At 42.3% G+C, this 24,647-nt stretch overlaps 1 protein-coding gene across 2 annotated transcripts in view; it reads right to left on the reverse strand.

The window, feature by feature from the left end:
* Nucleotides 1-24,603, reverse strand: part of prkd3 (protein kinase D3) — a 37,643-nt gene extending 13,040 nt beyond the window's left edge. Inside the window, exons 1-5 of one of the 2 annotated variants that reach the window (XM_087174975.1) lie at nucleotides 23,731-24,603; nucleotides 22,206-22,853; nucleotides 4,750-4,888; nucleotides 829-960; nucleotides 83-240 (exon numbers count right to left, since the gene is read on the reverse strand). In XM_087174975.1, the coding sequence (XP_087031101.1) occupies nucleotides 83-240; nucleotides 829-960; nucleotides 4,750-4,888; nucleotides 22,206-22,481 (705 nt within the window). In that variant the 5' untranslated portion in view covers nucleotides 22,482-22,853; nucleotides 23,731-24,603. The remainder of the gene's footprint in view (nucleotides 1-82; nucleotides 241-828; nucleotides 961-4,749; nucleotides 4,889-22,205; nucleotides 22,854-23,730) is intronic. The other variant, XM_023409694.2, reaches the window with a different exon arrangement.
* Nucleotides 24,604-24,647: the final 44 nt, after the last annotated feature.

Below are 24,647 nucleotides of genomic sequence, written 5' to 3' on the forward strand. Positions count from 1 at the left end.
TTCATTTTGAAAGAGCAAAGGGCAATGTGGAAACACCAAGCATGTGTGTGTATATGTCACACCTCCACCAATCAGAACTCACCTCATCCAGGACGACCACCGCATTCTCAGCAGGTACCGGTCGGGGGACAGACAGAGATGGTGCAGGCAGGGAGACATTGGACAGTCGCCTCTTCCTGACACCAGTGCAGTTATTTGGGATCTTAAAGGCGCAGCGCTTGTGGTAATTTAGCCCACATCCTGAAAACGTGAAAACACAGATGACATCAGTCACAAAACCTATGAAAACAGCACACAGCCTGTGAGGTGAAAACATATTTCATTTTGCATATCAGCCACAAGATGGCCCCACTGATGAAAAGGCTTGTTTGAGAGAATTTATGACTGTGTTTCACTGGTAAATAAATCAGCTATTTCAATTCAATCATAGTCAGTCGGGACTTCAAATGAAGCCTAATGACAAGAATATGAAAGAGTATGATTCAAATCTGCTCCAACGATGACAAAAAAATGAAAGCGAGGCGGCATGCCATAACTCCTCTGGGATCTGAATGTCAAGCATTTCACTGGCTCCACTGCCTGGACCAAATCTTTCTTGTTTGCTTGTATCTCTCTCTGATACATTCTTACGTTCAGAGGTGTAGCATGTTTGTGTGTGCAAGTGCGTGTGTATGGAAACAGTAGGAGGCAGGCTGGATTTCTAAGAGTAAATCCCTGAGATACATTAAATGGTCTTATAGGACTCAAAGGCTTGGGAAAGACACAGTGTGTTCTGTAGTTTTTCTGTCCAGGTGTGTGTGTGTGCGTGCATGTGTGTTTGTTCCTAACCTTCACATTTGAGCCCCTGCCGGACCAGACCCCATAGCATCTCCCCACAGTAGTCGCAGAAGGTGGGGGCCTTGTAGGAGTGGACAAAAAGGGCATGGGGTCGGATCTGGAAGTCTTCAACTGTTGCTTGAGCTAGAAACAACACACACGTGGTATAACTAAAACTTGGCAAAAGCAAAACAAATCTGGAAAATGGTTTTTGAAAGAAAGCTGAAGGATCAGAAGAAAAAAAAATATGAGAAACGATGACAAAAGAAAAGAAGAGAGCAGCTATTTATCACATGTATCTGGCAGCTATTTCATCCAGTTTTTAATATCAAAGCAATATCACACACAATGTAGAGTCTCACTATGTGTGTGTGTGTGTGTGCTTGTGTTGGGAAAATTTTTTTTTTAAAAGAAAGCAAGGAAGAATCTCTTTGCCAGTTGCTACACTGTAAGCAATCTCTCTTATATGAGTGCTGTATCCACAGTGCTGCAGTAGAGGGCGTCACATCTGCAGAGGCATAACTTCAATTTCATCATTCCTTGTATCAAAGTGAGAGGGCACACCCATAAGACACCAGAGAAATGCAGTATGATCATGTTAGAGCAGTCCATCTTTGTTATTATGCACTTACTAGCAAATCCAACAGAGCCGTGAACACGTCTCTCTGTCTGTTTCTCTCTTATTCTTCCCCTTATTTTTCTGCTGTGTTGTGTCAAAGGGACACGCTGAGCTCATTGCTGGAAGCAGGACTTGGTTAATCATGACTGTGAATCATCAAAGATGTGAAGATGAGTAATATATGGAGGTGACTGCTGCCAAACGTGTGTGTGTATTTGTGTGTGTGTGTGTGTGTGTGTGTGTGTGTGTGTGTGCGTGTGCGTGTGTGTCTGAGTGAAGCCTCTGTTCTCTCACAGCCTGCATTATCAAAGTGTTTCTGTGCAATCATTTGACCAACAAGGGAATGGTTAATCTTTACACTCAGGTTAAGCAGCTAAACTTGTGTGTGTGTGGTAGCAATGATGATGTCATCCAGTGTGTGTTAGTTCATTCCCTTTGAGGTGATTCAACCAAACACATTTTTCTTGCGACAAGTGAGGACATTCTCAGCTGTTGTTGTTGTGATGAGATGCAGACTTGAACAACAAATATGACATTGGGCCAGTAAAAAAAAAAAAAAAAAAAAAAAAAAGAATCTGCACATGCTCCATATAAAATAAAGAGAAAACATCCTTGAAGACAGAAAACAATTTGAGATTCAGAGAAAAAAAACACTTAGATGTCACAGAATTCCTCTGAGGCAATAAATAGCCAGTCACACTGAATCAATCTGATCTGTTAATTTGACAAAGAATGCGACATTTCCACAGACAAGGGTCAATGTTAGGGTCAACCCAAACAAAGAAATTAACTTAAATATTTTTCTTAAAGTCACGGACTGGGATCACTGCAATAAAAGTCTCCAATATATTCATATTTAGGCACATCAACAATGCAAGGAGAGATGATCTGAGAAGACTCCATTTCAGATAAATGTGACGGCTGGTGGGGTGAGGTTTCGTAGTTTGGCTTTTTATTTGAAAGAGCTCAGGCAGGTCACATGTCATGGGGCAAACATAGCTCCCTGGCACCGACACATGAAAGGCAGCATTCATGAGCTTTTTCACACACGTCTGCAAAACAACTGGCTGCCTCTTAGCAGTCGCACTGTTATGTAATGCTTGTCGCGCTTGTTAGCATCCAACAACGCCAAACATAAACTCGACACGTTGTTTTTCGCTGCACTTCTCACGAGCGGAGAGGCTCACATGAATGCATTATCTGTTTGCTTTGAGGCTGTGGGTTTCCATTTGGAGGCCACAAGTTTCCATCTGACAAAAACAAGTTTGCCATATTTATGACAAACAGAAGGTGTTATAAAATATCAATTTCACATCGTCAGCAGTGGTGAATGAGGAGCTTGTGCAAGTGGGTGGGAATTTTAAGGGAGTGAAAAACAGAACAAAGGGACAATCGGTCAGGCCAAACCTCCAACCTCATGGGCCGAGATGGCCTGTGCAGTGTCCGCTGTGTCCAGGGCTGCCCCGCACATCAGAGCGTGTTTACACTCTGTGGGTCTACTACAATCACTTACTGCAGGAAAAACAAGCCCTCTCCTTTGAGCCCACAGCCAAGAAAAAGCCACTTTTGCCTCCCTCTCGCAGCGAGAGAGATATTCAGACCGTCTCTCTCCCACAGCCGCAGAATCCAACAGCAGGTTGGTTAGGCAGTGCTGAGCGAAAAGGATGACAGGAGACAAATTGTGGGGCAGAAAAGGTTCATATTTTCTGTGAACCAAATGAAAGGCTTGGGAATGTGGATCTCTCAGCTCGTGTTTCTCAAACAAAGATCAAGTGTATGACATCGCAAAGCCCCTCTTGTGAAGAGGGCCAAGTTTATTGAGTGTGGGATGAAATAAAATTTAAAAAAAACCCAGCATGTGTTGCATATGTAGCAAATCTAAGATCTTCAATGACGCTTTTCATCAAGTATATCTCAGGCCGTGACTAGCTCCGCTGGTGGAGCTTACACCTGCAGATGGATTTGTTGAGGTAGGAGGGATTAGAAGAAGAGAGCGCCGAGGAGGGAAAGAGAGAGCAACAAAGACTGCAACAAAAGAGAGCACAAGACAAACACAGACAGTCAGAAACAAAAAGAAGGAAGTTCTCCAGTCTTTAGTCTACATTCCTCAGCCCTGATGCCTGAAGTATCCTCAGATCCTGAACCTATACAATCTAAATCCCTGCAAACAATACTCCCAGCCCAGGAGAGAGGAGGAGATAGTCAGCACAGGTGGTGTCAGGTGTTTCCTCGGGGAGGCAGATGGAGCAGGAGAACAGATTAGAACGGAACAGATTCTCTAAGCCATTTGTTGGTCTCTGCACCGCACAGGAAGCTGATTCATTCATCGCAGGAAATGACAAAAAGAAAAAACCAAACACCTGTGTAGCTGCTACAAAGGTGGCCAATCTGAACTTTGATGAGCAAGAAAAACACAAAAACTGAAGAAAACTAAACACAAATTTATCATAAATGTAAAAGTAGGTGAGTAAGTGGGTTAAGTGTTGAGTCATTCGCTTATCATAAAATTGCACAAGGAAAATATCAAAGTTTGAGTGAGTGATTACAGATTACTCTGATAGCAAATATCTGATCTACTGCACAAGTGCTCTTGAACAAGACACAACAGGCAGCGTTTACTGGAAGGTGTGTCAGCTATGACAAGGCACAGAAAAGTAACAAGTGAAGCTTCATCCAGTTTATTAGTTTTTAGGCAACTGTTTGGACTTTAAAACACTGGGTTTATACTGCATGGTGGAATTTTAAGTTCATTTTTCTCCTGTTTTTGGAAGTCTAAAGAAGCATGACCTTCGGCCTGTTTGTTTTGGACTTAAACAGACTTAAATGAAGCTGTGCCAACAAAGTCACTGTATTACAGTTTGTATACAATCTTTGCTGGAATTTCAGCTGACATGAGCAAAAGAAGATAAATGAAGAACCGTCAGCGTCGCTGGTTTTACAGTTTCAGTTTTTATATCATACCTCTTGCCCTCATTGAAATACATGGGTAAATAGGCTCCAGCTGGGTTAGCACTTTGGATGTTTGCAATTTACCTGGATATCTAATATGAATTTAGAAACACTCTGTGACTCGATGATTAGAAGCTTTTGTTCATTCTGTGCCTTTATATTCGCCAAGAGCAACAGTTGACAAGGTCTGTTGAGTCAATGTTTTTGTTTTCTTCACAAAGATGCTATAAAGTAGCAATTCATCATTTAGTACAACTTCATGTTTTAGCTAATCTGAGATGCTGGAGAAAAAGGAGTGTGCAGACCCTGTCAAGGCAGCAAGCACACTAACAAATCAATCTGTAGCTGCAGTGCACTTTACATACCAGACAGCACCACCTCAATGAGATCTCCTTCATGGATGTCTTCCGCTGAGGTCAGCCTCTGCAGGATGTTCTCGTCATTTAAGTCGTGGCGGAACAGCAGGATTTTGTCGTACATGCCAAAGAAGCCACACTCTGGGAACTGGAGAGAAGCGAAGACAAGAGTTGAGATATAAGTATAGTGAAGATGCTAGTGAAATAGTAGTAATAGTGTGAGCACAAGTGATGGTTACTACATCAATCTGATACTGAAAAGAGAGAGAGATACTGATCAACTGCACTGGTCTGACTTGTACTCACAGTTTGTTCTATAGTAAACCACCTGTGAATACACACAAGCACACACACACACACACACACACACTCATATGACATCATTTCAAGTGGCTTAAATCACGACCAGTGTGAGGAGTATTTTGAACCCAGTGGCTCAGGAAGAGAGCTCCTGCTCAGACCTCCTTTCCTCCCTTCAGACAGATCTATAAACTAGGAGTCATAAAGTCCAGGTGCTCTGCTTTGTGCCTGTTTTATGAGCAAATCCTGAGTCTTTTATTTCACATTGTTTCCATTAATGCAGTGATATCTTAATGCAAACCGGGAATAATCATGATAAACCACTCCAATAATTGTTAATGTACTCGTTGTACGTTTTAATAAGTGTGCACAAAGAAAAATCTGCTTCTGGCCAAGACCTCCAATTCAGCTGTCGCCGTCAGTGCTGATGTCTGGGCCAAACCAAACCTAGACAGACCAGGTCATGAACTGGAGCTGAGTGCGCCGACGTAAAGTCACTTGATCAAGGAAGGGGGCGGAGGGGAGGGTGGGAGAGGGGGACGTCGAGGAGGAGGAGGAGGAGGAGGTAAACATCCTGAGAGGAGTAGAGGAGAATCAGCTCACAGGAAGTGCAGCGCCAGTCAATACTGAGTCACTTCCTGTTCTAAGGGCAGCTCGTAGCCTCTTGGAGAGCAATGTTCTTGTCACAAGCATAGGGCCTCAAAAAAATTTCACTGACACATAAACATGAGGTGTACAGCAGATGTGTAAATATCTACACAAAACCTAACCTCAAATAGAAAAATCCAGTTTTGAATACCAGAGGAAAGGCTCTCATCGCCTGCACAGCATACCACCACTTTTTTCTGTGGAAATAGCCGATCAACAGTAGATGGATGTTCAGAGCCGTCCTGCGTGGTAGGAATTCAGGAATTGAAGCTCAGTAATTTCACACCAAAGCATGAGCCCAGTCTCAATTCCAAGCAGGCTGGTACTGTAGGATCCACCAGCTGTTTCCCCCTGAACCAGGGTCACACACAATGGGCCGCGTAGAACAATGCCACTATGGCCCAGGAGCACCGGGGTTGGCACAGTGTCTGGGCACTGGACACATAAGACACCTGCAGCCTTTTAATTGCCAAGAAATGCATATACAGAGACAGCGAGACAGATTGATGGCTCAGGAAAACATGGGTGTATTAGATCACTCACATCAACAAAGACAGAGTAATAAACCATCAGAAGGAAGGAGTTTAATGCTGCACATAAACTGACAACTACAAAGGTTTGCTGCGGTACTTGAGGCAGCAGAGCGGACTAGTGGTCGGACAGAGAGATGGTCCAACACAGGACGCTGATCTCCCTGTGGAAGAGGACATGTCCCTTCAGGGATCAGTGAAGTACATCAAAACACAAAACATCACTTCTTGTACAGCGATTGACTTTTCCCATGAAAGGCTTAGAATAGCATTCATGAACCATCTATCTCGAAAAAATATTTTGAGTGAACTTTCCCTTTGTATAAATATGGCCATTCAAATTGAAATGAATGAGAGTTGAATTTATGCAATATCCCCCCTCCAAAATGATGCCGATAATTGAGGTTGATACTGAGGTTGTGCAAGGTTAAAGCTCGTAATCTAGAGTGAAATAATGCAAGTCAGGTGTAATACTCTGTGTTCCTATGGAATTTCTCCCAGTGCAACACTTTTCTCACCTGCATACAGCTCTGTAGGTCTGTCTGTGTCAGCCCTGTGTACCTAACCTCTTCCCCTGGTGCATGCTGGGAAAGCAGAATAAGTTTGTTGATGTAAATTGTATGAATTCAAAATGAGAGCAGAGAAAACAACAGAGACAAACATGCACAATTAACTCTCACACACCCATACACCTTGCCATGATGATAATGATGAGTTGATAATACTGTGATGTAAACAGCCTTCACAGGCATGTGGTGTGTTTGTGTGTTAATGTGTTTTGAAGATAATTTGTGACAGTTTATCTTATAGAGAACCCCCCCCCCCGCCCCCACTCACACACACACATCCTTCCTTATGTTTTTATGTTATAACTTCCATAGGAGTGGTAATTTAAACATCTGTATGAAGATTATTTCAGCTGCATCGAAGCCATTGTAGCATGGGAAGGTAATAGTTACACAGAAACAGTCTTGCTCAGCTCTAAGTGAGGCACAGGGCACGTGCCTGTATAATGGAACATTTCCAACTGGCCCCCTCCTCCTGACATAGCTACATCCTAAGTCCTGTCACCCTCTGAGGTGATTAATGGTATGTGGCCCAAACCATCACCACCACAGGCAGGCCCGGGGTGGTGGTGGTGTGTGTGTGTGTGTGTGTGTGAGTCTGTGTGTGTGTGTGTGTGTGTGTGTGGGAAGGGGGGCGGGGGTGGGGGTATCCTTCCTGAGCCGGCTGCAGTGTCATGGTGGGGTTTTCCTCCACTCGCTTGACACGCCTGCTCTCTAACACACACACACACACAAAAATTGTGGTCCATGCCCAAATCCAGCCAGCTGGAGTCACCTCCTCTTGGCACCTCGTGCAACACTTTCCACCGTACAGAACAGGGTCCCATTCCAGTACAGGAGCATCTGCGGGCCAGCACGTAATGACTGCGAGGGCAGAGGACACTACTTTTTTCCAAGGTCCATTAAAGCAAGAGGAAGCCAGGGGTAGAAGAACAATAGATTGGCAGGTTTAGGGCACATTTTAACAGTGTGTTGTTCAGATCACACAGATAAAGTTATAATTGATGGTTTAACCTGTGGGGGAATGAATGCATAAAGCACAAATCCCTATATTCACACATTTCTCCTCCCTGCATGTAAAAATAAACCATTCACCTCCACCATGCTGCTGTACACATATGCACCCTCACACACCATCACCCACACATGCTACTGCATACATCTCTGAAGCCCATAGTGACTAAGCATGTCTTTTGTCATCCTCAAATCCATTCAGCCGAGCAGCCGCGACCACACACGCACACCAAAGACCCCAGCACGGAGGAGCTGTGTGTGAGGTCCACAAGTCAGGCTGGAAAGACGAGTGGAAAGGGGCTTTGCAGTAGTAAGCTTTTGTTAAACGAACTAATCCGCCATTGATAAGCTAAATCCTGTTATAAGGAAAGCGAGTGAGAGGCAGGAGAGAAGAGGAAAGACGGGACACGGTTTGGGTGTGGGAGGGTAGATCTGAAATATGGTCCTGTTTCGCTGGGAGCCAAAAACAAATGATCTCAAGACAGCCATGAAAAAAAGATCTGGTTTGAATAACCAACTGTGCCATTTGGCATTTAAGACTGTTGATGCTTTCTCTTGTATAGCTATTACTATCAGTTGCACTATAAAGCTAGAAATGATAAATTTGATAAATGACTCATAAGTCATAACTCATTCATGCAAATGTAACGATAAATGACATTAACACTTGGGGAAAAAAGTTGTGGCTTGTTTTGAATGTTCCACTGAGTTTCTTTGCTATCACACTGAAAAAAAACACACACACAAAACCAATGTGTGGGCTGTCAGTCACAGAGGACAATAAGATCTCTTATCGAAATAGAATAGCATACAAATTATTTTGTGGTCAGACATTTGAGTTTTTGTGCAAGTGTGATGTCAGGCAGAGGTGGGTGGCCAAAGGGAAGCAGTGCTGAGAGCGGTGCACAAGCTCTGACAGATGGCCATGTGATTACAGTAAGGAAAAGTATGCTGCTTGACCTCAGTCTGCCTCACACCTTTATTAGTCTGGCAGCAGGCCAGACAGATGTGGAGAGCAGTTACAGTGTGCCCTGCTCCAGATCAGTCTATAGGAGCAAAGGGTTACATACATGCGTATGCGTAGCTTCGTAAACAACACTGCTCATAAAAACATCCATTCGTAGTGCTGCTCTTCAAAGAAGTATCACAGATAATAGGCTAGCAAAATGGCTGCTACATGAGTGCTGTCTGTTATTTTCGTGAATAATCTTTCAATCCTTTGCCCTGTAAATGTTCAGAAAATAGTAAAAATACTTAAATAAATAATTGTGAACACAGTTTCTTAGAGCTCAAAATCACATATCATCACATAAGACAAGGAAAAGCATCAAATTTTCACATTTGAGAAGCTGGAACTGTATTTATGCTTAAAAATTATCTAAATGATGTTGCTTATTATTTTTTATTACATTATTTTTTATTATTATTTTATTATTTAACAGAAATTATAATGAATTAAAATTTATGAAAATTCTTATAAAATATTTTTTTCTTAAATGATTTATGGATTAATCGTTTTATCTCTGTGCTAATGCATCTTTTTCTTTATAGTTTTTCTCAGTCAGCCTTTTATTCACACCAACAGAGTTTCAGATCATCAACAATGGAGCTTTTCAAAAACACTCTTCAAAGTGGATGCATTTGAAAATGCCAGTTTTGTAATGCGGGAAAGGAAAGAGAGAGCTTTTCACAACTCTGTATGATTGTCATGTGACCACTAGCGTGGTGTTTTTCATGATGTTGACTTGCTGGCTTCTGCCAGTCTTGATTCTTGCTCTGTAAACATAAATCTGACACAGCCTGAACTTCACATTCAGATAGAAATGAAAGCCCAAAAGTTCATTTTGAAAATGGAAGAAATACAGAGAGCGGTCACTATACAAAATAATATGTTTACATTAGGAAAATAACCTAAGGTGTTTTCTTTTCAGAGCCAATCAAATGCTGGCAGAGAATTTCCAGAACTCTCCAGGCATCTGACTGTGTGAGATAACTGAGTAACTCACATTGCTTCTTTCTGCATGTACCCAATATAAAATGTAAGCTTTTTCTATTGTTTTGGCATTTCAATGCAGAGAGGACACCTGCAAAAACAGACCTGAACGGCTAGAGTGAATGCCCTCACGCCAATTCAAATCCAAAGTGCAGCTGGGAAACTGTGACAGTGAACGAGCAACAGGTACTTCTGAGGTACTTTTGAGCAGGCACTTAGCCCAGGGCTGAAGACAGACTGTTGTTGTCCTGGTCAGCTCCCAGGTGTGAATGTGCAGAAGCGATTGAATAAGTGATAGCATTACAAAAGCAGAGGCTAAAGGATTATCTAACCTCCCTGAACCTAAATACTTTCATCAAGGTGCAGGGTTCTTGTGAAACACTTAACCAGAGTCAGGAGGTAGAAGGCCCTTCTGCATTTAGCTTGAGGTGGAAAGATAAAGACTCTCACAAGATCAGTATGATACAAGGTGCTTTTATTCACCAGATAAATAAGTCCATTGACTGATAACCCTGCAATTATTCAATAGTGCTGAGACCCAGATCACACTGCCCCAGAGACCTACATCAGGAGACACAACATGTTGATGTCTGTTTGTTTTCGAACACCTTTAAAAGAGACCAATAAGAAGAGAGTTGGACCAAGAGTGTTGGAGAGTTGTATTCAAACTTGGTACAAACTTGATGAGTTTTTATGTATAGCAGATTTAATAGATAACGTGCTGCATCACCGCACTGCTCAGCTTGTAATGAGACCATAAGTTCCACTGAGCTATAGTGATAGTTTCACAAATAGGAAAACAGTGTTTTATGTCAAAACAATAGGGAAACCATTGTTTGACTTTGAGGTGCACGTCAATGCCCACAACAGAGGAAAATATACTTCAAGAAGCCGTTAAATGAATGCATTGGAAAATCCAATTATGCGCTCACGCGAACCTTGGGGGAAAGCTGTGTAATTACTCCGTTCGAGTCACATCAAACACGGGGTGGAAAACCGTGTTAATTTATTAAAGCCAACCGTGGAATTGTATTTGTTTTCAGTACATATTATTAATGTAATACCAACCAAAAGTTTTCCACACAGCACGCTACAAGAAACACATACACAGCGAATTATGCGATCACTAGATGTGGGCATCAACGACGGTCAAATAATTCATTTGTCACTTGGAGTGAGGCATCAAAAGAGGGCAATATTAGAAACACTCTGGTTTTCCACTGTCTTGGTCAACATTAATTGTTTTTGGTCCTGCTTTAACAGTTTCCATATCATTTGGCTGCATGATTTCTAAATAATTCACTTTGATCTCCTCACTGTCCAGTAGGAGTGAAGCAAATTTAATATAAACATACATTCTTAGTCTCAGGCAAAAGAAAATATCCAATTCAATTTTTCAAAGACATTTTTTTTCTGATGTTCCAATGGACTCAGCAGTGAGCAGAAAATCTTACATAGAGATTTGAGGTACTACCATAACTACAACACTGAAAATTCTGTACACTAGAACAAATGCACACAAACAAATGTTACTTATCTTGTTGTAACCTTTAGATGATGTATCAGTAATGTTGGTTTGTATGATGTCTCATATTAAGAGCAAGCAGTTTATATAGAAATGACAAGTCATTGCTAAAAAGAAATTAAATTAAGCTTCAATTCCACGTCTGAAGGATGAAATAACTGTGCTGTTTAAATTAAAATTAGGAGTGTCGTGATATACTGATATTGACAATATTTAAAAAAGAAATGCTAATAAGAAATGCTATTATTGTGTTAATTGTGTTATAGACTCTCTTCACCTCCCTACACTCGAGTCTAATTCATTTGCCAAAAAAGAGGCAAAACACACAATAAATAATGTTGAATTTGATTGATAGCATTATTAATATTATGATTATTTTTTTTTTCAAATCTTTACGATATTATCATGATAACATCGTTATCGTTATCAACAATAATTGTACAGAAAATTAATTAACTAATTAAAACAAGCAAGAGAAACATGCAACACACTTCCTGGCTGCAAAGTGAAAGTGTTAAACTATTCCTTTAATATTTCTCCTAGGCCGTGTACATTTTAGTTAGAGCCAAACCAATACAAATATTGATGACTGAGATTTTAAAAGTCTGAGAATAATACATCATGTGCATCACGTACTGATGTACATACGGTAAATGGCCTTTATGAACTACGAATATGCTGCATACAGCAATACACAGCTGCAACATTTATGGGTCTAGCTGTAATTTTAACAAGCTCATCCATGGAAAACTTGTAGAAAGCTTTACTCAGTGTCAACAGGTCAACAGTTTATAAAATCCCTTCATATCCGAGAGCTGCCACATCATCTACCAGGAACCACTGTTCTATTCATTTAACCAGACATTTCAGATCATTTCGTAGGCTGTTACAATACACTGGACATCTACTGACGACAGCCCATGATGAGTCAAGTAACTCCACAGACCATGCGTCCCTTCTGCTCTGCAGCCAGTGCATGGAAATAAAGGCAGAGGAGGATGCTTGATTTCAATGGTACATTACATAAAACGATTCGCTCCTCCGTTTGCAGGCACAGGCCAAGACAAACACACTACAGCTGGAAGCAGAAAGAGCGGGGTGGGGGGGGGATTCGTGTAGCTGACTGATAAAGCACTCCCCTCATAGGGTTTATATTCAAGCAAGCGTCTTTGTACACATGCAGGATCAAGCAAACTTAGCCCACCACTCTCCACAACATGTTCATAATACACTATGTGCTGCTCCTGAAGTCAAGTCAGCTTCTTTTCCACTGCACAAGGAAGACTCCACAAAGGGTAACCAACTGAAGCAGCCTCGTGCAGCGGAAAGGAAACTCATGTGGTGGGAGAGCAGCAAGAGAAGCTGTGACTTTCTCACTCTATGGGCTGACTAACTCGTTTCCTTCCATGTGGCAGAACATGGCTCATAGCTCATTCATAGGTTTTACTGTGTGAGGCTGTATCATCGTTGGAACACAACACTATTTTCTTCAGAGCTATAAATCCAGTGTGAATGATGCTGCTGATGCTTCTCAGCCAAGTATGAAATAAAGCTTAACTTGAAATATATCTGGCGCTGCAGTCAATTTCAACGTGCATGACAGTGTAGTAATGCACTTCCAGGACTATTAACACACACACACACACACACACACACACACACACACACACACCGCACAAGCTGGAAATCTTCACTGCCACTCAGCTCTCAACTCTCCCCGGCATATGCTGCTTTTGTATTAACAAGGGTCAACATAATAACAAAGCAACGTATTGTTTGACCTACTACTACTCACCCCGCGCCTGTATCTTTTGTGTTTCAGAAAAGTGTGAACACTGAGGCCTGGCAGGGACATAGCTGACTGGTAAGATGAGAAACACACGGGTTGAAAAAGTGCCAAGTGCTCATATGCAATTAATTCACTTCTTACTGCACACTGAGAGCTGTGCATGTGTGTGATTGCAGCCTGCGTGAACGTGTGTGTATCTCCATTTCTGGTGCAGACAAGGTGGAATCACAACTCTAACCGCTGAACTCAGGTCCAGGGCCTTGTCCAGACCACAGCATATAGCAGGGAGACTCTACACCTGTCATCCTAGACCTCTTTCAATCATCAGGAGACTCTAACAAAGCTATACCGCTTACCCAATTTACATCAACCACAATAGCTGATGGTTTCCAGCCACATTTCTCTCTGGTTTTACAAAACGTCGCTGTGAAGCTTTCCAAAGAAAATCCCTCAATTATTTCACCAGGCTTTTGATTATTTGGATCCAGAGAAACAATACTCTTCTGTGGTAATTTGGCCTGAAGTACAGGCGCACTGAAGTGGAGTGGAGATAATGGTGGTGAGGTCACTGTTTGGTTACTAGCCACTGTATCCCCAATGAGAGCCAGGTGGCTTTTGGCCTATATAACACCAGTTTTTTATATGCATGACAGAAAATGACTCATCTCTCTTCAATGACAATGCCCTGTACATATGTGGGTGTTTACTTGCATGCATGTACTTATGTATGAGTGTATGAGTGTGTGTGTGTGTGTATGTGTATGTGTGAGTGTGTGTGTGTGTGTGTGTGTGTGTGTGTGTGTGTGTGTATGTGTATGTGTATGTGTGTGTGTGTGTGTGCGTGTGTGCACGCGCGCGCATGAGTGTTGCATGCATTAACAGTGTCCAGAGGCCAGGCAAGAGAAGAGGAAGGCTGAGTCACAGGATCCAAAGCTTCTCAGGAAGAGAGCAGTGTGATCTAAAACATGCTTGGCCAGGCCCCCGCACACTGCTGATGAGTTATAGCCCCGCTGCGATCCTCCGCCAGCGCCTTCACCTCAGAGATATACTGCAGTACACACTTCATCTCCCCTCTCAGGCCTGGAGTAGCCGGGGACAGCCAACAGATTCACCTCCACACGGGGCAAATAAACAGGTGAACCTGGGGGTATTTATGTGAGATTGATGGCGACAGCACTTTCTCCTGTTCTGGTAGAGCAGGAGGTCAGAAGGTGCACGGTAATGGCAGGATGTAGGAACATGCTGCTGTTGCTCAACTGAAACATTAATAATTGCTCTGGGGTCTGTTTAACAAAGTGGGCAGGGACTAGCTGCTTGAGGTTTTCTCTTTCTTTATGATTAATAATGAGAACTTACTTTTACAGAGCTTCTTTTGTTTAATTAGCAGCTTCACAGAAATACAATTGTACCTGTGTATTAAAACTAAACTAAACTAAACTAAACACTCCAGTCCAGCCAAATTCCAACACCCCAAGCTGTCACCTTCTTCAAAACAGAGACACCAAGAGGCAATTTCTCAGAACGCTTAAACACACAGACAAGAATAATGGCAAGTGCAGTGCAGGGAAAAGCCATTTGAGCGCAGGCACACAGACTGCACAGGCTGTGCTGCTCCGCCGACCACAGCAGATTGGAGAGAAGGAGCAGAGAGAGAATATGGAAACAGGGAGCGGCTCTGAGGGGAACTAACCGAACAGCGAGCACGGCTGGAGAAAGAGACACAGTGACAAAAGGAGTCATGATGAGTGGCTGCCTGTTTACTCTGGGTTTAGAAATGACCAGACAAACCAATCAAACAAAAGTAGAATTGTAACACAACTACTTTTCTTTCCATTTGGCCTGTGGTGTTTTTCACTGAGGTCAAATGTTGCTTATTATATGGGTGGCATTTCTGAAGACCTTTTCCCTTCATAACACAGTAGGTTTCTTGTTCTAGCTACAACTTGTTGTATCAACATGTAATTGCACTTCCCCTGCCACCTTCCTATCAGTTTGACAGATCACCCTCGAAGCTGAAAGACAGGAAAGGCAAACAGTGCTGAGAAAACAACACAGAATAAGACATTCTGCAACCTGCTCGTACTGCAGGGATCAATAATACTGCACTGATATGTCTGTGTAGCTACAACAGAGACTGTGTGCTCTTCACTGCAGGACAGTGGAAACATTTTTGGCATTTTAGCAGATGCTATGGTCATGATTATAACATCTGTTTGTACTAGTCTTTTGAATTGAAGGGTTTTTCAGTTCAGGAAAGCAACATTAGTCATTAACTATGCCAAATAAGCAAGGGTTAATATCCTGACGAGGGCCGTGTTCTTGTCATTAAGCCCCCCTTCGTTCAGCATTTGTCATGGTTGAAGTCCTCTGAGTGTGCTGAGTTTGTCAGCAAATGCAGTCAAGGTGGAACTGCAATCTAAGAAGAGAAGAAATTTACGCTGCTAATGGATAAATTAATGAGGGAAATGAAATATCCTCTTTCAGCAAACCATGTTATGCTATGGTTACAAATTTATGAATGGAAACTAGCAGGGTCTCTCAGGAAGTGTTCCTAAATCACTACTTGTGGTTGGCTTCACAAGGACAAAGTCACCGGGATTCCTGAGTATTAAATGGTTCTAAATGACTGCTGCCTACCACTTCAATATAATCACAACCAAAGCCCATTCAGCTGGCATTAGCAGAGATTGGAGTGATGTGAGATTATCACCCGTCACTGGCTAAAGTCAAGTATGGTGAAGGGCATTTGGGCGCAACCTCGAAGTGCAGAAAATCCAAAGCAAAGCCACAGTTGGTGGCAGGAGCAGCCTTCTTCTGATGGTTTTGGCATCAGACATCAGCTGTATGGTGGCCACAACCCCCTCTGTGCCCCATGCGAAGCCTGCCAGCAGGGCTGTCCCAGCATCCCCTGCCCCTTTTCCCTGGAGAGGACCGCTCTTCTCCATTCTGTCATTCTCTGACTCTTGTGGCCAGGCCCTGCGTTCTGCCTTGCCACTTTACATTTAAAGGAGAGTAAGGCGGCAGAAATGTGCACTGCAGATGGTAGAAATTACTTAGCTCACTTAACTTCAGAGATTTTTTTTCCTTTTTCTTCTCTCTCTCTCTCTCTCTCTCTCTCTATCTCTCCATTTTCCACAAATTACTCCAAGACTGGGGAAATTGATAGATTCCTAGTGCAAGTAGGCTTTTGAGTTTTACATGGAATACTTTTGGTTTTTTTCAGCATTCCCAATTGTGATATCAATTTAGTCAACTCCATAGCTTTGGAATACACCAGTATGAACACTGAAAACCATCTAAGTTGGAAAAAGGCTAAGGCCATAACAGTGTGTATTCAGAACCAATACCAACAGTGAGTATTTTGATTCGAGGGTGACCTGTTTTTTCTTGAGAAGGAGCTGAATGTGCTCTCCAGGAAACGTCTGGCTCCATGTATATCACACATAAAGCCCTATGCTGTTGGGACGTCCTCTGGGGTGAAATATGGCTGCCAGCTCCATAGGAACATGCAGATGTGGACTTAAACTCTCCAAGGGAGGGAGGGAGGGAGATGGTGGTGATTTATTTCCCGTGTGTTTCAGTTAGTTTTGGTTGATGTGAACTGCAGTCCCTCCATTTTCCATCTGCACCCTTCGTTCTTGCTATTTTCGCTTCTCATTTTCGTGTATTCCATTTTCTCTTACTATTTTCTTTAGATTAATTTTCCCAGACCAGGTTTATTATCACAAACTTTAACACCGTATTAATATCTTAGGTAAGAGTGCTAGTGAGATTACAGTCATTTATTGTTTCTATATTCTAAAGCATAATCACCAAAGCAACATTTTCTGATTAAAATTGGACACAATAACCTTTGCTAAAAAAGCCTAAAGGCAGATAAAACACTATGATGAAAGCACACAAATGCAAACCAAAGAAAGTCTTCAACTCTGTTGCAACTCAGTCTAATTAATCTTGAAGAGGAATGCTGAGCTGATCTCATTTTCTCTGCCAAGTGTTACCTTGCATCATGCAATCGATATTACACAAAGGTTTAGAACAATCCAAATCCTTCTGTTTTGTAATACTCTGCCATTTTACTGTATGTTTCTCAATGTAGCCTGGTTCTGACTCAAAACGGCCTTTGTCTCGCTAATTACAGAGGCAGATGTACAGCCCTCAACCAGAACTGGGAGTTACAGTGCTGACAAAACCAGTAGGGAAACCTGTGGCTGAGGCAGCTGCCTTTCACAGCATTTCCAGCTGTAGTGAAAATGCAGCAACATCCTAAGGACAAGCACTAAAATTAAAGTATTCATAAAACTAACATTTGAGGCAAAGGTTTAATGATTTTTTCCATTACCTATGCCAGAAGAACTTCAAATTTCCTTCCTCCTGCTAAGCTTTATCATCCCCTTTGACGGTGAGAGAATCTTTTAACTATCGCCAAGCTGCACTGTAAATTCACTGTTTATATCAAACATGTTCGCTGCCAGCATTCACCAGAAAGCAGGTCCACTGAAAATGAAATTGCGACTTTGTAAGATATTAAATATAGACTCATAAAGAGTGAAAATTAAACTATGTTGATCACCCCAATTGGCATTACGACATCCATCGAATCTGTCAAATGTTTAGCACTACCAAAGCAAGTGTTTAGCTTCAAATATTTTCAGTTTCCTAGCAGTCTAATCCCACCCATCCCAAGCAACATCACATCATCCTCCAAAAATGCCTGGGTGAAGAGGAATGTTCTGTAGCTGGCTGGCTGTCCAGGCTGACCAAGTGGCTAACTGGGAGTCATTCTCAGGGAGTCGTGAACTTTTGTCCCGCCACTGATCCCTTGCTGGCTGCACGAGAGGACTTGGGCGACACCAAACAGGAAGTGTTCAACAAGTGGAAGCTATGGATGTTTATCTCGCACCATTCATCAACCCCCAAAAACCAGACACAGAAGTCGAAACCCGACCAGTGAAACAAGGCTGTCCTGACTCGGAGTTGCATGTAGCCACTGGGGAGCCGTCAACAGGCCATCATGGGGTTAGATCTGGGCTGGATGGTACCCGACTGGGAGGGTCTCCGCCACCCTCTGGCTCCTTTCGTCCTTTCTCACAGTACTCAAGGAGCCCTGCCAAGAGTTGATACCCTTGTGCCAAGTGGTGACACTAAAACAGTCACATTTTAAATTATTCAATAGATTTCAGGAGCAGTAACTGCAATAGCTGCTCTTAGAGAGCGAGCCTATCAGGATCAGGTTACGCCGGACTGAGGCTGACCTTAACCACAAAAGTTGTTGAATGTGGTCCAGACCACTACTATCAAAACCGACTTTAGATCAGTAGAAGGAACAGAGAGAATGTAAATCTATTCTGCAGACTCTGGCCAAGTCATGTGGTTGAGCCTTTAGCAGGAAGAAGAATGAGCCGTACAAAATCTATACAATACACAGCTATTATAACAGGCTGCATGACTCCCTGTCAAACAATGAGACTGATTCAAAACTAAAGGGTTCAGGAAAGATATGAAATGTCAACCTTGAAGTATGACACAATATACACAGTAGAAGAGAGTACATGCAAACATTTGGAAATTATACAGCTGTCCAACTGCATTCAGGGTGCATCTGCTATAGCACATAGGCTTGAATCCACAGTGTTTACTGTGATTTCTCTGAGAGTAACAAGCATCTTCAGTACAGAGGCTCACTGAAAATTGGACATGAGCTAGTTTTTCAGATGTTGCTGTCTAGTACACAGAAACATTTCACACATCTTATGGTTCAGTAAGCTAGTGAAGGAACAGGTTCCAAAATAAAACATCAAAAAAGAAAAATCGTACTAACACCGGCAGCAGTGCAGCAAATTAAAGCACTCACTTCCCCAGAAAACCAACTTTCTGTCCTTAAGCTATATATGGTCACAAGCTTTGAGAAGATACTAAAGGAATGAGATTGCAGATACAGAAAGTCAAAATGGGGTTTTTGTATTATCTGATATGAAAAGTATGAATCTTCAGCTGAATATATGGTCCTGTGGCAAAGGGCTATACCGTACCTACAGCAGCTATGTGCGTAAGCCACAGTCTGCACCATAGCTAACATTCACCTCCTCCAAACTACACATTGGGGCTATGTGAGCAAGGTAGAAGCTACATGGGGACTGCAAGAACTGTGATTGATCAGTGCGTGCTTTCTCTCAACTTTCTGATGCCAGTGGAGTTTGTTGAGAGTAAACATTAAAGAAGCTGAAGAAAGACTCCCAGCTCTTTTCTCCTTTTCAGTAACACACTTCCAGAAAAGCCATTACACTGCAGACCTCCAGATCACAATCACACTGTATCAATGAATGAATGATTGAACATACAGCGACACAAGGCAAAATTATCTTGATGTAACTTGTCTGTGACAAACTACATCTTCTGGCAGGCCTGAAAGCACCTTGGGGTCCCATGAAGAGAACTACTTGGAAAAGTGCATCTGGGCTGCCGTTCTTGCCCTGCTGGCACGGTGACCCAAACCCAGATAATCACCAGGAAGATGGACAACTTGCTCTGCCACTGTAACTGTTGAAGGCTAACAAGATACCAGCATGGTTAATATCATTGTTTACATACAACTAAATCCCACTCACAACAGCTGACACAGCAGAAAACCTGACACGGAGTGGACAGATTTAAGTGGGGATAAGCATCCATGTTTGTTGCATGGCTGAATGGTGAGTCACTTTAGTGAAGCAGGCCAATTCTGAGCGGAGGAAACAGCAGCATGGAGGGGGGAATAGACTTCCATCCAAACTCCATCTCCATGCAGATATTACCACATGAAGTCTAAAGCCTTTTCCTGTCTCGCCTCTGCTGACAGACACCTGAGGTTCTGCTGACTGGAGACATCCTGGGACGAATGTCAACAGCTAAGCGAGGGTCAGAGATCCTCAGCTGGAAAAGTTGGACGCCATGAGTGGACTTTGTAAAAGGCTCACCATTGTCATGCATATTTTAGAACAAGAGCAGGGATGGACTGGAGAGTGCAGAAGGCTTACAGTCATATTTTCCATTGATATCAAAGCCATATGGCTGGATTTCATGAAATAGTTGAGGCAGTGCACTGCATTTGGCAGTGTTTAATAGAAGAAATGCACAATAATGTGGATGAACGGGCTGGATATGTTCTGTGGTACTAATGAGCAGTATATTATGATGAAAAGGATCTACAGTATGTTCAGATGTTTATTCTATAGCCTTTTAAAAGTTCCCATGACTGCTGGCCATAAATTAGATAGATAGTTTCCTGTCATATCTTATGAGACTCCATGGTATCTTTAGATGAGTGCATGTGATATGAATTGATACACAGTGGTAAAATTGCACAAAACCAATAGATGATCTTAATCACTTCTTGGCAGATTATCAGCACCCACTCACTATGAATGCACTGCACTGATTTTCTTCCAGGGTCGTCTTCAAAGCATCGTATTTCCCACTCTTTTCCTGTTACAGATTCTTGCGACCATGCCAATGTTACAGGATCCATGTAAATATGCACAGTGATGAGATTTTCTGCTCTGCGGACCAGAACTGTTCATAACTAGCTAGTGAGAATCAGCAGACCTCGTAAAGAACAACAACATTACCCTGCTCCTCTGGAATGTCAACTTGGACAACATAGAACCAAAGGACACGGACGCCATACAGATAGATCCTTCACTATCTTCCACTTGCTGCTCAGCACAAGCCCTTCATTCATTTTTTTTTTCCTTATTTCCATTATCACCACCTCAACAAACACAAATACAGCTCTGACCTACCTACATATTCAGATCTTAGTGGCTGATGAAAGGGCTTTGTTTAATCACCCTCTTTTTATCCAGTCACTGATAATTATAGACAGAAATGGAGCAATCATCATTATTCACAAGAGGTTAAAAAAAAAACAGCAACGTGTGGATGCACATAGGAGCCATTTCATTATTCCAACAGGCTTTACACGCCATTAATCCCACACAAGTATAAAGTGCAGTTCACATCCACGGGCTCAAAGAAGAGAAAATAACTGGGTAAGAGGTTTAGAGCACCTTCATATGTTTAGAAATATTGTATATTTAGTACAAATATTCATGGATGTTATTAACTTTCAATTTCAATTTGCAATATTAATTGTATTACTGTACAAATTTACTGCTAGTTTCATGCTCCAGTTTATGTGAAACACTGTTTTGATCTCATTTGGTATTAGTAGTAGTGCAATGAATGTATTTTACTGACAGAGGAAACCACTTTGCATAAAAGGCGTTAAATCTGTGGTGCTGTAGCTTTACAATGCTTATTATTACATGGGACTGCTTCAGATAAGAAAACAAAAATTAAAATGTTTTAGCCTTATTTTCGCTTCACGTCATAAAAACGGACACAAAAACACACACACACACTGGCAGACAGACACCATGATCAGGACCTCCCGACCACTCTCAGCACAAAAGAACTAGAACAGGCAAAGTAAAGCTTGATTGGCACTTAGGATATTCTTAAACAACCAAATATGAGATGGCAAATGATGTGAAATGGTGGGGCCTGTACTTGTGTTTAAAGCCACTTCTTATGCTGAGGCTACACTACAGTGTAATTACAACACATTACCAATGTCATGGAAAATAAAGTAGTTCCCTACATCACACAGGCAGAGCAAAACCACTGAGCAGTGTGCGTGTGTGTGGGGATGTGAGCGTGTATGCATGCACTTGCATCATGTAAGTCCGGCAACATTACACCACAATGTAAATAACTGGTGCTACTAGACTGTGTCCTGTAACAGAAGGAGCATCAGTGCTGTTGTGTACTTGCCTCTGTGGTGTTTGACTCATTTTGGGGCAAGAGGCCCAGATGTCTGTGTTGGAAACAAAACCTAAACAGATGAATATGGTAGAAGATGGCAAAACACACGGGTGCATCATCATTTCAGTCGTCTACTGCCTTCAGGATTACTGCTGAAATTTGAAAACAAGCTAATTGTAGTGGGTTTGTGTGCGTTTGCGGAAAACCTTTCACTTCGGAGGATAATAGGGAAAGAAAGTTTGATGAGGCATGTCCTGTGTCCCTGACAGGGATCCTGCATGAGAGAAGTCCTTACCTTCTGGTCCACAATGGAGCACACCAGGTCCTTTACAGAGGACAACGACAGGTCATTGGCCTCCAGGTTCACCGTCTCTCTGGTCAGTCCGATCTGCAGCAGGAAGGACACCCCATGGAAAGAGCTGCGGGAGTTGGTGGGGCTGGGGGCGCTGTGACTGCCGTTGGACAGCCGCGTGTAGAGCGGTCCAGGCGGGCTCGGCGACGAGGACGGGTGGTGCGGATGGAGAGAGTGGAGGTAGGCTCGAGGTAAGGATGGGGGAGAGGAGGCAGACATTGGGTTTCTTCCAATGGCGACGTGAAATGCTGAATAGTGGAGAACTCAGAGAGGAGTGATACAAAAAAGCACAGCTGGATCTGTGGGGATAAACTCTTGGTAGGGGGAACCTTTGGTCCTCATCAGTCGTAGTGACTCAGCACTGTATGTTTATCAAAGTGACATTGTTTTTCAGAAATTGAGAGGGTAATAACCTGTCCGCCCACCTGATCTCACACACCACACACTCATTAATTAAGTGGGCAGGTTATGGAGAAAGTCTCTGAACAATCCACAGGCTTCTGCAGTAAAGTCACTGCCACAAACTTCATATCCTGGAGTGGTGTTCCTTCTCCTTACTGAAGTCAGTAATCCACTCTGACCACAGGAAACCTGTCACCACAAACATACACACACAGACAAACACACACAGCTATTTTTATAATGAAAAAAGTATTCACCTAGAGAAAGTAATTCACTGGTGCATATTATTCTGTTGTCATCTGTATGAATGAATCAACTCCTTTTCATCACACTGTGAACACGTTTTGGTTAAACTGATTTGGAACAACATATCTTTAAAAACATGTACTGTATATACCTTTACAATGAAAGCACTCGTCACCCGGTAATATCAGTCAACCACACTGACGAAATATAGTACGCAAGATCGATATTTTCCTTTTCTAGAATTGTTTCTGAAAACTTTAAATTTCATTGAGACTAGGTTATTTCTATAACTACCATCTGTGTTGTGTTTTGCTGTTGCCTTGCACTGTTGTGGTTGTGTGCAGAGGTACTTCACAAAGTTAGCTTTAAGCTAACTCCACATTGCCTGTTTGTAAATGGGCCGTGCTAAAGCAGCCACAACTGAAACTTTTGTATATGAGTTTTAGTTTTAACGTTACTATCGACCTTTTTTGACTTTTGGTGAACGTAAGAAAATTATGACTACAACTGCTCATGCGCAAAACAGTCAAATTAAAGCCCAAAGGACACGTAAAAGTCGATAAAGCGTATCATTTCTGTGTTTACAAGAATTCAAACTCCACAAACATCTGGAACCAAGGCTTCTGAACATCTGCACCCCTCCCACTTTCGATTGGCTCGCTGGCAGAACACAAGCCGAGTCGAGAATGCCAGCAAAACAAGTTATACAAGCCTCGAGATTTGCACATTCAGAGGACACTGTTGCACTTGAACTATCTGTTCGCGTACAGCTCGTTCACAACCAAACGTCGAATTAAATCATTGTGAAATGATACTTTACCTTCACAGTCAGCGAAGGGCGCTTTCCTTTCCATTGTGAGTGGACTGAAGAAACTTTTTAACTCCATCAACTGAGGAAAGCGGAGCCTCAAGTTTATTATTCTGCACTTTCTGGAAGTCCGCACACAAAAGCACTGCGTCGTAGCCTACAGAGAATAAATACCAACTTAACTTTTACAGAGGCGCACCGAGACTGTTCGAGCCGTCCATTTATTTTCTCTTATCTTTTATTCCAGATTGTAAATTCATGCGCATCTTATTATCCTTCCAGCTGTGACTACTCCCCCTGCTTGACGAGAAAAAGAGCAGCGACCGTCGCTGGGGCTTGGAGTCTTTTTATTATCTCCGCATAACTGACTTTCCATGTGTGGGGAGGAAAACTTGAACTACAGTCCGTGTGAAGCAATGGCGCCTCCGATGGAGCTCAAACCAATGCGCATGTGCCTTTCTTTTCCGTTATTTCAACTTGGCCATGCCAAGAAAAAAAAACTTCATTCTACACGACCCGGTTCGGCTTGTAACACGCCGGTTTCCAAAGTGGAGTCCAGGAGTCTTCAGGGGCCATTGAAGACTGAGATTCATTCTATAAGTCTCCATCAAGATGAGGAATAAACTGATTTATTTCATCAAATTAACAACAAAGAAAGGATAAGTTTGAGTTTTCTGATCACAGCTTTCAGTCTCTACTGTGTTGTCTCATCCTATAAACAGCTTAACTCCTTTTAGACTCAGGTTTAAAAACTGGAGTCTGTAAACCATGACATAAAATGGTGTATGTTTAATTTATCTGATATACGGAAGCTACTGTATCTATTCAATTAACTGGACTTATAAGGATTGTCAAGAAAAACAGGAAGAGTGACTTGATTTTGCAAGGATGCTTACTAGTCATCTAACTGCCAGCTCATAGTTTAGGTG

The sequence above is a fragment of the Seriola lalandi genome, unplaced genomic scaffold, assembly GCF_002814215.2.
Source record: "Seriola lalandi dorsalis isolate HSWRI2012SDOR001 ecotype SW California unplaced genomic scaffold, Sedor1 jcf7180002054403, whole genome shotgun sequence".
Taxonomy (NCBI): domain Eukaryota; kingdom Metazoa; phylum Chordata; class Actinopteri; order Carangiformes; family Carangidae; genus Seriola; species Seriola lalandi.